This window comes from Macrobrachium nipponense, chromosome 3, assembly GCF_015104395.2.
Source record: "Macrobrachium nipponense isolate FS-2020 chromosome 3, ASM1510439v2, whole genome shotgun sequence".
NCBI lineage: Eukaryota > Metazoa > Arthropoda > Malacostraca > Decapoda > Palaemonidae > Macrobrachium > Macrobrachium nipponense.
Window position 1 is genome coordinate 131,927,231 of NC_087202.1, and position 12,782 is coordinate 131,940,012.

The 12,782-nt window shown below is 42.1% G+C and overlaps 1 protein-coding gene across 2 annotated transcripts in view; it reads right to left on the bottom strand.

Annotated features, from left to right (window-relative positions):
• Window positions 1-12,782, bottom strand: part of LOC135222059 (BET1 homolog) — a 139,821-nt gene that overhangs the window by 55,734 nt on the left and 71,305 nt on the right. For both annotated transcript variants that reach the window (XM_064260203.1, XM_064260202.1), the window contains exon 4: window positions 5,878-5,934. In XM_064260203.1, coding sequence (XP_064116273.1) covers window positions 5,878-5,934 — 57 coding nt within the window. The remainder of the gene's footprint in view (window positions 1-5,877; window positions 5,935-12,782) is intronic.

Sequence of the window (12,782 nt, forward strand, 5' to 3'; positions counted from 1 at the left end):
CCACTCTCAGTGAATGGGTCATGGTCTTTATTTCAGTACAGGTGACAGTGTCATCTGGTTGATTTTTTTATTGTAGTACTGCGCCCAGGGCACGGCCACTTTTTGAAGTTTTGTTAGCCTTCGGTTAGCTACTTCGCTGAAAAACTTCCAATTATGATTTACTAGCCATTGGACTAGTTCTTGGCTGCAGGGCTTCCACTTAAGTAGAGGTGCTCCATGGCTATACAGTGGTACCTCGAGATACGAGTTTAATTCGTTCCAGAACCGAGCTCGTAAGTCAATTGGCTCGTATCTCAAAACGAATTTCTCCCATTTAAAATAACTGAATTCAATTTAATCCGTTCCGACCTATGAAAAATCCCCAAACCATTGTAAATTATGAATAAAGATATGTTTTTAAATAACAAATAAACATGTATAATTAACAAATACATAACAAAATATGAAATAAAGAAATAAAAGAGTTATTTAGCATAATAGTCTTACTTTGGAGACAGACGAGTGTGGCTAACGAAGGTGAACGGCGAGGAGGAGGGAGGGGGGAAGGGATGTAGGCACTCTAGACACGTACGTAAACGGCACTTTTTTAGAACTTAAAACTATTTTCGTAACTTTAAAACTAAAACTACACTTTCCTTATTTCAAATGAAAGAAAAAACTTAAAACAATGCACTTAACTTTAAACTTAAACTAAGTTTAACATTCACGTAAATTTAATTATCACTTGTTTTTGCCTTCTTGGCTGCACTTTCTGTACTTTCACTCGCAGCTCTTTTCAATAAAAATGTATCCAAAGAACTTTGCTTTTGCCTGCCTTTCAAAATGCTTCGAAAATGTGACAAACCAAGTGTCATTAAAAAGCGCTGAAGCACGACCAGTTGCCACTTTTTCTGGGTGTTTCTTTTCAATTAAATTTGACAGCTTTTCCCACATTGCCAGCATGTCTTTAACGTCACCTGTAGAAATCACTTCCTCCAGCTCTTCCTCCTCCTCACTCGTGTTAATCTCTTCCAGAACCTTCGTGTGTTGCATCATCTGCAGCTCCTTCAACTCCTCAGTTGAGAGTTCCTCCTCATGTTCTTCAACGAGTTCGTTGACGTCACCCTCCAGACCTATCGACTTTCCGAGAGATACAATCTCCTCCAACTCTTCTTGCTCGGTCTCGGGCTCAAACCCTTCGAAATCTCTTTCTGCAACAGCATCAGGCCATAACTTTTTCCATGCAGAGTTCAACGTTCGTCTTGTTACCCCTTGCCATGCCAAGTCAATGATACGTAGACAGATCACGATGTTGTAGTGATCTTTCCAAAACTCTTGAAGGGTTAGATTTGTGTTTTCCGTCACTTCAAAGCAGCGGCGGAACAAGTGCTTCGTGTACAGCTTTTTGAAGTTGGAAATGACCTGCTGATCCATCGGCTGTAGGATTGAAGTCGTATTGGGTGGGAGGAGGTAGAGAACTTTGATAAACTGGAACTCCTCCAGAATATCATCTTCAAGACCAGGTGGGGGGCTGTGTGCATTATCAAGGATGAGCAATGCTTTCATCGTGAGTTTATTTTCTTGCAGATACGTCTTCACTGCAGGGCCAAAGACGAGATTTACCCAGTCAGTAAAAAACTGCCACGTAACCCAAGCCCTAGCACTGGCACGCCACATAACATGCAATTTTTCTTTCAGTATCTTGTGCGTCTTGAAGGCTCGAGGATTTTCCGAATGATAAACTAGCAGTGGCTTCACTTTACAATCACCGCTAGCATTTGCACATAATGCAAGGGTCAGACGGTCCTTCATGGGTTTATGGCCTGGCATCATCTTCTCCTCTGCTGTGATGTAAGTCCTCCGTGGCATTTTCTTCCAAAATAGGCCCGTTTCATCGCAGTTGAACACCTGTTGCGGGATGTAGCCTTCCCTCGCAACAAGCGCAGCGAACTTTTGGATGTACGTATCGGCTGCTTTCACGTCTGCACTCGCAGCTTCGCCATGCCTCACCACTGAATGGATGCCAGTTCTCTTCTTAAAATTATCAAACCAGCCAAGGCTTGCCTTAAACGCTTCTGATGCCTCTTTAGAAGTTGATGCTTCTTTCTTCACTAAGTCGGCATAAATACTCCGTGCCTTTTCTTCCGCATATTACCGTCTCTGTCACTGTATCTCCTGCCAACTCCTTCTCTTTCACCCACACGAGCAGAAGCTTCTCCATTTCCTCGTGGATATTTGGCCTTAATTGGGAAAGAATTGTGGTTCCTTTTGCTGGTGTAGCACTCTTGATGGCATCCTTCTGCTTCAATATCGTACAAATTGTCGATGTACTACGGTCATAGATCTTTGCGAGTTCAATCACTCGTGCGCCACGCTCATATTTTTCTATTATTTCTTGCTTTAGTTCTATCGACATCATCCTCTTCTTCCTGTCACCATTGTCCTTAGCACTCACTTTCTTCGGCCCCATGATAACACACAAAAAAGTTCAGTAATCACGCAAAAATCAAGCAAAAAACAGTACAGTGCACAAGATACACTTTGATTCAAGCGGGTAACACGTGCGAGTGAGCGAGAGATGCTCTCGGATGATGCTCGACCCTGCGCGCCAACTAGCGGGACGCTCCGGAAATACGGCTCGTATCTCGGATTTGGGCTCGTATCTTGAACGAAAATATGGCCCGAGCTCTGGCTCGTATCTCAAAAAACCAAAACTCGTATGTTAGGCTGCTCGTATCTCGAGGTACCACTGTACCACAATGCCCCTACAGGTCAAGTTGGGGACCAACCAGAGGCTATTTTCTAATGAAGGCTCTTTTAACTAAGAAGGAACTACAAGCGTTGTATTCAGTACTAGCAACTTTTTCTACTTCAAATTCATAACATGACTTAATGTTTTAGAGTAGAATATGTCCATGTATCCCACCACCTGTCAATGTGGGAATCAGCTATGTAAATACTTATATAAAAGTGAAATTTGGAGTAAAATAGTATGTCCATGTATCCCACCTCCTGTCAATGTGGGAATCAGCTATGTAAATACTTATATAAAAGTGAAATTTGGAGTAAAATAGTATGTCCATGTATCCCACCTCCTGTCAATGTGGGAATCAGCTATGTAAATACTTATATAAAAGTGAAATTTGGAGTAAAATAGTAGTATGTCCATGTATCCCACCTCCTGTCAATGTGGGAATCAGCTATGTAATTACTTGGTGAGTTACTTATATAATAATGACATTTTATTATAAAATAAAGTTTTATACTATATACTTACAAAGTAATTACTAGTACATGATCAGAGCTCTCCCTCCTCCCCTCTGATGTCCCCGGTATTCCAGAACGTTAGTGGGCAGAACCAATTATCAGCACTAAATTTTGAAGCATTATCCTCCAATTTATTTCATTTAAGCTGCACTCCAAAGGAAACTATAGCTACAATATTACTTGGTGTAATTACTTGGTACATATAAATAAAACTATTTTATCATAAAAAATGTCATTCATATTTCTTTTCTTGGAGCATTTCCTTCCATGTTTGGTGCCCATGCTTTTATTTTTGTAGACATGATTAGTAATTGTAAGAAAATCCTGGTGCCTCAAAACATTCATTTTTCACTTTATTTATGCATTTTAATAAAAGCATGTTTTAAAAATCTTTATCTATATTTAATTTTTGTTTGGTACTACAACAGCAAACAGTACTGTTAATCTCATGTCTTGTGCTCTGATATAGATACATGATGCATTCTATTAAAGAAGTGTTGAAAATAATTTTGCATTACTGATTAAGATAGCATAGTATGTATTCTGCATATTCTATGTCTGTCAAGTTTCTAACTTCTCTTCCAGTTACCATTCATTTGTAGTGAACATAAATCCATGAACCAGAATTCTCCCATTCTCTGGATGTAAATTAAAAGGCTCCGAAGGTCAAAATGATCAACTGTAATGTCTGGAGAATATGAACCCTCCTAAAACTTTCAGGGCACATCTACTATTTTCCCACTACATGAAATCTTGATCTTATTAAATATGACTCCTCTATCATCACTAAATTCAGATGGGGTTTTATCTCATTCATCACCTCATATAACTGTAAAACTGGTTTTAATCTGCATGAATCTGAACACAGGTTCTCTCAAGAAGAGTGCACTAATCCAGATTGAATGGTTACAGCATTCTTAAGCAAGCATTTGCAAAATATGAAATAATAATACTCCTGTATTGCTCATTTTTGCACAAGCAATCAGTCACATTAGAGGCTTTGGTGATCTCTCCAAGGGGCTGCACACAAGTCACCATGTCAATACACATAAAATCTTTTTGATGTTCTTTCCCAACAGCATCTTTAAATTTTGAGTTACAAACTTTGCATTACCTGAAAACTTGCTTCATTTGCTTCTAAAGAATACAACTGTATCCTAATTTCTATTTCCTTTTTCAATATTCATCCCAATTTCCTTCACTATTGTGACTGTTCTAAATATTAACATCAAATAAATTTATTTTAATTGTGAGTCTAATTACATGAAAAAACATAAATTTATTTGTTACTGACTAGTACTCTTCTATTGCTTCCACTAGCCATTACATAGACAGAATCTGACGTAAAATTTGCCGCCGGGGTCATTTATGTTCTGTGTGTAGAATTTCCTTTATTTTTACATGTAAATTCTTAAGAAATATTAAGCTGTACAAATTTTCAGAATACTACATCTTTATATCACAAGCTTTTTATGAAATGAACTAGGTCATTTACTGTGACAGTTGTGAGAGCTGACTCCCATATGTCTTTTCCCTATCCTACCTCAAAGGGATGGACCAACTATGTGGCCTAAGCATAGACCATACTCACTTGATGGGACTGAGAACTTTACATGAATGCAACCATCCAATCATTTTGGCAGGTAAATTACCCCACTTATCCAGAGTTCTGTCACCAGAATCAGACCTCCAAATCTGCAGGTCACTTCAAAAGGAGTGTCCCGTCGTAAGTACAACACACACCATATTATTAGCTTTGGATGCCAACAAAAGTCAATTAAGATACCTTTTGTAATTGCTCAAAGTAGCGAATTGTAACAAGCAGAAATATCCACTCCCTTGGTCAAAACAGTACTGAGAGACAGACCTGAACTCATCTGAGACCCTTCTCTTTCCTGTCATATGCTTGTACATAGAATATTGGTATTCCATGCTCAAAACCCAAGGCTTTTACAAGCAAAAATGGCTTTTCTTACTTCAAAAGGTGAGTACAACTTGCTAACATGTTTATAACAGCACAAAAATCCACAAATGCAATAATTTAAGGTAGCCCACCAAATGGCAAAATGGTTCGAGTTGACATTAAACTTTCACACTAGAACTAGTATATTAACCAACTTTGATGGGGCTTTTTAATCAAGTAAGGAAGAGTCATCAACACAGTAATGATTAGTGTTTCTCATGCAAGTTCATAGAAGTCGACTGATCAATAAAATACCTATGAACTGAAGATGATCCGAGAAAGACCCATTTTCCTGGATGTATGTATCAAGGCTGACCTGAGCCTAGCTGTACCTGTTTTGCAACACTGAGGACACCTCTAGAAAATGGTGCTTTGGGATCAAGAGTTTGCACTATGCATTATCTATCAATAGCAACAACATTTCTAACCTACTTTGGATTATATGAGAACCTGGATAATCATGAAATTGCTGTCATCTTTTTCATCCCTTATAACAAGTGTAAATGAATATCTACAGCATATTATTATGTAATAAAAACAAAACTAAACAGGCATTCAGCTTTAATAAAAACAAAACTAAACATGCATTCAGTTTTAATAAAAACAAAACTAAACATACATTCAGCTTAAGTAAAAAAAATAATAATAATAAAATTATGGTAACTTACCATGTCACCGAGCATACTGTTTTGTGTGCGAACTTCATTCCCAATATCAATTGTGAGCTGTCAAAGGAAAAATCAGCTTTCAAAGTATTCAACAAATCTTATAATACAACTAATTTAAAGTTAGCATGGCAATTAAAAGCACTGAAGGTTACCCTGAACTCTGAAAATTCCTTAGTCATTAAGAATTTCCAACTACAGTACTAGTAGTCCAGCAGTTATATGAAGTTAATTACACTCTCATTAGGAAATTTAAGGATGATCTTTTTAGATGTATTTTTGGGCGTAGAATACAAAATTTGAGTGCTTACAAGCCGAAAATCGGACATTTTTGAGATATATGCAAATTTTGGTTTTTGCGCTTCTTCTGGTTTTCTGCATTTTTATTTCAATGATTGTATTGTCAGTAGCCATAAAAGGACAAAATTATCTATCAAATGCTTTTTATATTGCAGATACTTGTTACAGCTTATAGTTGTCGTTACCACAGTTAATATTTTTATCAATTACACATACTTTGTGAAATCATTATGGCTGCTAAAAATACAAAATAACTCTATCCAAAATCATCAGAGGTAATTTAAGTTAACCCTTAAAAGCCGACTGGATGTATTTTACGTCGACATTTTTTGTCTCTCGGGGGCCGACTGGACGTATTTTACGTCGACATACAAAAGTTTTTTTAAAAATTCGCGGAAAAATACTTTTAGGCCTACCAGCCAAACTCTGAATCACGCGCCTTGGGGGATGCTGGAGTTCACGGATCAAGGTGTTGTTTGTTTACAATCGTTACGCAGGCGCGCAAGTGCGAATTTCTTTCTTGACGCACTAAAAAAGATAATCTGTGACACATCTCTTAAATTATTTCGTCACTTTGACATAATTTTTGTACCATTTTAAATTAGCCGTTACATGGAGTATTATATATGAAAATGTGCGCATTTTTATGTAGAATACAACAAAAAAATACTCATGATTGTAGCTTTTATTAGTTTTGAGATATTTTCATATAAATAACATTAAGTGCCAAAATTTCAACCTTCGGTCAACTTTGACTCTACCAAAATGGTCGAAAAACGCAATTATAAGCTAAAACTCTTATATTTTAGTAATATTGAATCATTTACCTTCATTTTGCAACTAATTGGAAGTCTCTAGCACAATATTTCGATTTATGGTGAATTTATGAAAAAACTTTTTGCTTACGTCCGCGCGGTAACTCTTCCGAAAAAAATCATACATGCGATTGTGGTAATGTTTGCACCATTTTAAAATGATATTGTCATGATACAATAAAGTTTTATACATACTTACCTGGGCAGATATATACTTAGCTATAGACTCCATCGTCCCCGACAGAAATTAGAATTTCGCGGCACACGCTACAGGTAGGTCAGGTGATCTACCGCCACTGCCGCTGGGTGGCAGAACTAGGAACCATCCCAATTTCTAAAACAGATTGCTCTTCCACCTGTCTCCTGAGGGGAGGCTGGTGGGCATTTAATAGTATAATATCTTGCCAGGTAAGTATGTATAAAACTTTATGTATCATGACAATATCATTTTTATACATTCAACTTCCCTGGCAGATATATACTTAGCTGATTGGCCACCTTTGGCGGAGGGTAAGAGACGCTAATTACTGAATAGACAGGGGAACAACATACGTTGTGGTAACATAAAATATAAGAAACCTTGGTTCCTACCTGTCGGCGAAAGACTTCATGGCTACTGCCTAGGAGCTTACATCGCCTCAAGAGCCTCAGCGAGGTAGTGACCTCATGCTAAGAATTCTTGATGGTCTGTTGATGGGGTCTTATCCACTTACCCTCGACAGAAACCAAAGGATCTTTGCAATGGGGGTCCTATCCACTTACATGACAAAACACCTTGCCATATGGCATCATTAAGGAGCATAACACCGATCCCGATCACTGATCCTAATACCGGGGTTAGTACTACGATTGAAAGGAGTTATCCCCCCAACATCCTTTCAAACGACCATAAAAAACTCAAAACCAAACAATCTTTTTGTTAAAAACAATATTATTTAAGGATCAGTACCAGCTCCCTGTCCCAGCACGGTATCCGCTGATACATAAGGTCCAAGAGAAAAACACTTTTCATAAGTCACTCTGACGTCTTTTAAGTAGTGGGAGGCAAATACCGAGTTGCATCTCCAATATGTTGCTGCTAATATCTCTTTCATTGACATATTTCTATTAAAGGCTAGGGAAGTTGCAATTGCACGGACTTCGTGTGCTCTAACCCTAAGCAGCTTAAATGTTTCCTCTTGGCATTTCATGTGAGTCTCCGTTATCACATTTCTTACGAAGAATGCTAATGCGTTCTTCGACATTTGCCTCTTCGGGTTCCTTACCAGCACACCATAGGCTCTGATTACAACCTTGAGGTTGACTCTTTCTCTTCAGATAAAACTTCAGTGCTCTGACCGGACAGAGAGACCTTTCTGTTTCTCTACCCACAAGGGGAGAGAGGCCCTTGATTTCAAAACTTCTGGGCCAAGGCTTAGAAGGATTCTCATTCTTGGCCAAAAACAAAGGTTGGAAAGAGACAACAGCAGAATCTCCTCTAAAACCATACCCGAGAGTCTAATGCATGTATCTCACTGACCCTCTTGGCCGTCGCGAGGGTCAAGAGAAAAATGCACTTCCTCGAGAGGTCTCTAAAGGATGCCTTATCAGGTGGTTCGAAAGTATCCGAAGAGAGAAACTGGAGGACCACATCTAGGGTTCCAACTTGGAGTGATAAAGGATTTAGACTTTGTAGTACCAAAGGATCTTATCAAATCCATGGAGATCCTTATTGTCTTCTATGTTAAGGCCCCTGTTTCTAAATACAGCCGAGAGCATACTTCTATAACCTTTTATGGTAGAAACAGCTAAACGTGATTCCTCTCTAAGGAAGATAAGGAAATCAGCAATTTCGGTCACAGAGGTATCGGAAGAGGACAGCTTCTTCGACCTACACCATCTACGGAAGACTTCCCACTTCTTCGATTGATAGACCCACAGAGTAGATGACCTGCGGGCTCTGGCAATTGCGCTTGCAGCTTTTCGCGAAAAGCCTCTCGCTCTGACAAGTCTTTTGATAGTCGAAAGGCAAGTCAGGGAGAGAGCGTGGAGTTTCCATGATATCTCTCGAAGTGGGGTTGTTTGAGCAGATCTGTCCTCATGGGAAGAGATCTGGGGAAGTCCCACCGTCCATTCCAGTACCTCTGTGAACCAATCTCGAGCGGGCCAATATGGGGCGATTAGAGTCAGTTTCGTCGCCTCCGAGGAACGGAACTTTCTTAACACTTCCCCCAGAATCTTGAACGGGGGAAAAGCCGTAGGCATCTATGCCCGACCAGTCCATGAGAAAAGCATCTATCGCAATTGCTCTTGGATCTTCTACAATGGAGCAAAAGTTTTATCTATCCTTCTGGAGAGAAACGTGGCGAACAGGTCTATCTGAGGCTTCCCCCAGAGAGACCAGAGCTTTCGGCAGACTTCGGAGTGTAGGGTCCACTCTGTTGGAAGGACCTGGTTCTTCCTGCTGAGTCTGTCTGCTCTGACATTTTTTGTCCCTTGTACAAACCTCGTCAGCAATACAGTGCCTCGTTCCTCTGCCCATATCAAGAGGTCTCTCGCTATCTTGTATAGTGTAAGCGAGTGAGTTACCCCCCCTGTTTTCGGATGTAAGCCAGAGCCGTGGGATTGTCCGAATTTACCTGGACTACCACGCCTCTGACCTCCGACTCGAAGTACTTCAAGGCTAGATGAAACTGCCATAAGTTCTTTTACATTTTATATGCCAGGACACCTGTTTCTCCTGTCCAGGTTCCTGACACTTCCTTCTTTCCTAGAGGTTGCTCCCCATCCCGTTTCCAAGGCGTCGGAAAACAACACTAGGAGAGGGTTCCGAATCGCAAGGGATATGCCTTCGTTCTTCTGAAGCGGGGTTAACCACCACCTCAGGTCTAATTTTATTTCTTGAAGAATGGGAAACTGATCCGAAAGATCCCTTTCTTTCTGTCCCACATTCTTTGCAGGTAAAATTGCAGAGGTCTCAGATTGAGCCTCCCTAGGGAAACGAACTGCTCCAGCGACGAAAGGGTGCCCAGAAGACTTAACCATTCCCTCGCTGAGCTTCGTTCTTTCCCTAAGAAGTTTGATATTTTCTCCAAGCCTCGAGCAATTCTGTCTTGTGATGGAAATGCTCGAAAACCCCGGGAATCCATCTGAATCCCCAGACAAATGTCTTGGGCTGGGGACCATCGAGACTTCTCGAGGTTCACGAGCAGTCCGAGTGAGCGAACGAGATTAAACGTCATTTCTACGTCCTCCAAACATTGTTCTTTTGACTTGGCCCTTATTAGCCAGTCGTCCAGATAGAGGGATATGTTCACCCCCTCCAGATGAAGCCACCGTGCTACGTTCCTCATCAGGTTGGTGAACCACCTTGAGGAGCCGTAGACAGGCCGAGCAACATGGCCCTGAATTGAAAGACCCTTCCCTGCATCATGAATCGTAGATATTTTCTCGATGACGGATGAAGAGGGACGTGAAAATATGCGTCTTGTAGATCCAAAGAGGCCATCCAATCCTGGACGCAGAGCCGCTAGCACCGATTTGGATGTTTCCATAGAGAACTTCTGTTTCTCTACGAATCGGTTCAGTGCACTCACATCCAGGACAGGTCTCCACCCTCCGAGGCTTTCGGAACTAGGAACAGTCGATTGTAAAAGCCCTGAGAGTGTGGATCCGGTACTAATTCTATGGCCTCCTTGTCCAACATTTGTTCTACTAATTGCAGAAGGATCTTCCTCTTGACAGGGTCCGCGTACTTCGCCGACAGTTCTCTCGGAATAGACGTCAAGGGAGGGTCTGTCCCTGAAGGGGATGAGATATCCTCTCCACAATTGAGAGGGACCGTTTTTGGTCCGCCCCTCTCGACGTCCATTCTTCTGCAAATTCAGTAGTCTGGCGCCTACTGGTGTTTGGAGGACTTGAGGTTCATTTGCTTTTCTTGGTAGGTCTAAAGGCAGAAGCCCTACCTCTTCTTTCTGCTCCTCTCTTCTTAAAGGAGGATCTCGAAGATGAACTCCCTCGAAAGGGCGGGCTTCGGGACCCGTGTCTCCCCCTTCGTGGCAGGAACAGCTGTCCTCGGCCTTTTGGTTGATTGAACCAGAAGGTCCTGTGTCGCCTTCTCGGTAAGTGAGTGAGAAATATCTTTCACTAACTGAGAAGGGAAAAGCTGGTTAGACAGAGGAGCGTACAGAAGGGACGACCTCTGTGCCGGAGAGACAGCTTTCGTAAGAAAAGAACTGAATACAGTTCTCTTCTTAAGAATTCCCGCCCCGAAAGGGAGGCCACTTCTCCCGATCCGTCTTGCACTGCTTTATCCATACAAGTCAAAATACTATTAAGGATATCGGGGCTCAGTTGTTCATTGTCTTGTGTCCTCTTGGCCATCACCCCAAGGGACCAGTCCAGAAAGTTGAAAACTTCCAAGACATGGAACATCCCTTGAGGAGATGGTCCATTTCAGACATTCCCCAAGTGTCTTGGCTGAAGATAGAGAACGTCTCCTTGACGCGTCCACCAGCGTTGAGAATCTGCCTCTGCGAGTCGCTGGGAGGCGAGTCCCATTGCTTCGCCTGTCTCATACCAGATACCCCTCCTCCCAGAAAGTCTGGAGGGAGGGCAGGTAAAGACAGTCTTTCCCGCCTCCTTCTTGGAGTTAAGCCAATTTCCAAAAGACTGCAAAGCCTTCTTCATGGAAATTGTCGGCCGCATCTTCAAGAAGGAGGACAACTTTGCGGTTTTCGCGCTCGGTGAACAGCAACGAGGAGAAGGAGGAGCGGCAGGACTCAATGAATCTCCAAATTCTTGGAGTAAAAAGCGCAGCCAACGCTTTGTAGTCTGATAGTCCCGCCGCTTTTTGATCTTCGGTGTCAGAGACACCTTCTAATGCAGTTCCACCGGAGAATCATTATTAGCCAAGGGAGAACGTCTCTTCTCGCAAGGTGAAGGACTCTTCGCAGGATCAACTGCCTCCCGACAAGGTCGACGGCCGCCTGTGCGACATCTTGTGTCCCTGTCGGGAGAATGCCGATCCTGAGATAAAACCCGATCATCATCTAGCCCTCCTGACAAGAATGACGGCCGCCTGTGCGACATTTTGCATTCTTCTCAGGAGAACAGCTGTGCTTTGCGGCAGATTTTCACCAGAAACGGACATATCGTGAACAGGACGACGGCCGCCTGTGCGACGTCTTTCGTCTCTGTCCAGAGAAATCCGTTCCTGGTCCAAATCATAAAGAGACGCTTCCTGGTTGATTTCTCCGTATTGTTCTTTTGAAGAAAATCTTTCAATGCGCTTGGACGTATCTGTCCGTCTCGGACTGTGTCGTCTGTCCAGCTGTCCACATATGGAACTTGGCGCTTGGCTGGTGTCATTCCAGTACGACACTTCTGCCTGTCCGTCTTGTCCGCTTCTGGCTCCTGGCGCCCGGACGGAGTTGCCTGCGCACGACGTTTTTTCCTATCCAGGCTGTCCGCCTTGCCACGGCTGTCCGCGGTAGGCACGCATCGCTTGAACATAGTTGTCCTCGATAGGACATATCTGCCTGTCCGGGTGCTGTCCGCTTCTGGCGAATGGTTTGTCTGGTTGGCGCCGTCCGCGTAGGACACTTTTTCCCGTCCGAGTAGTCCAATTCTGGCGCCGAGCGCCTGGTGGTTCATGTCCGACTAGGACACTCTTCGTCATTGTCCGTATGTTGCGTCTCAATCTAGGAGTTTATCCTTCTTTCTTTATTCCTCTCTGTACTCTACGAGGAGTAGAGGAGATAAGTCTGGAGTCCGGAACGCCCTTCGGACGAGATCTCTTAACCGGAAGAAAAA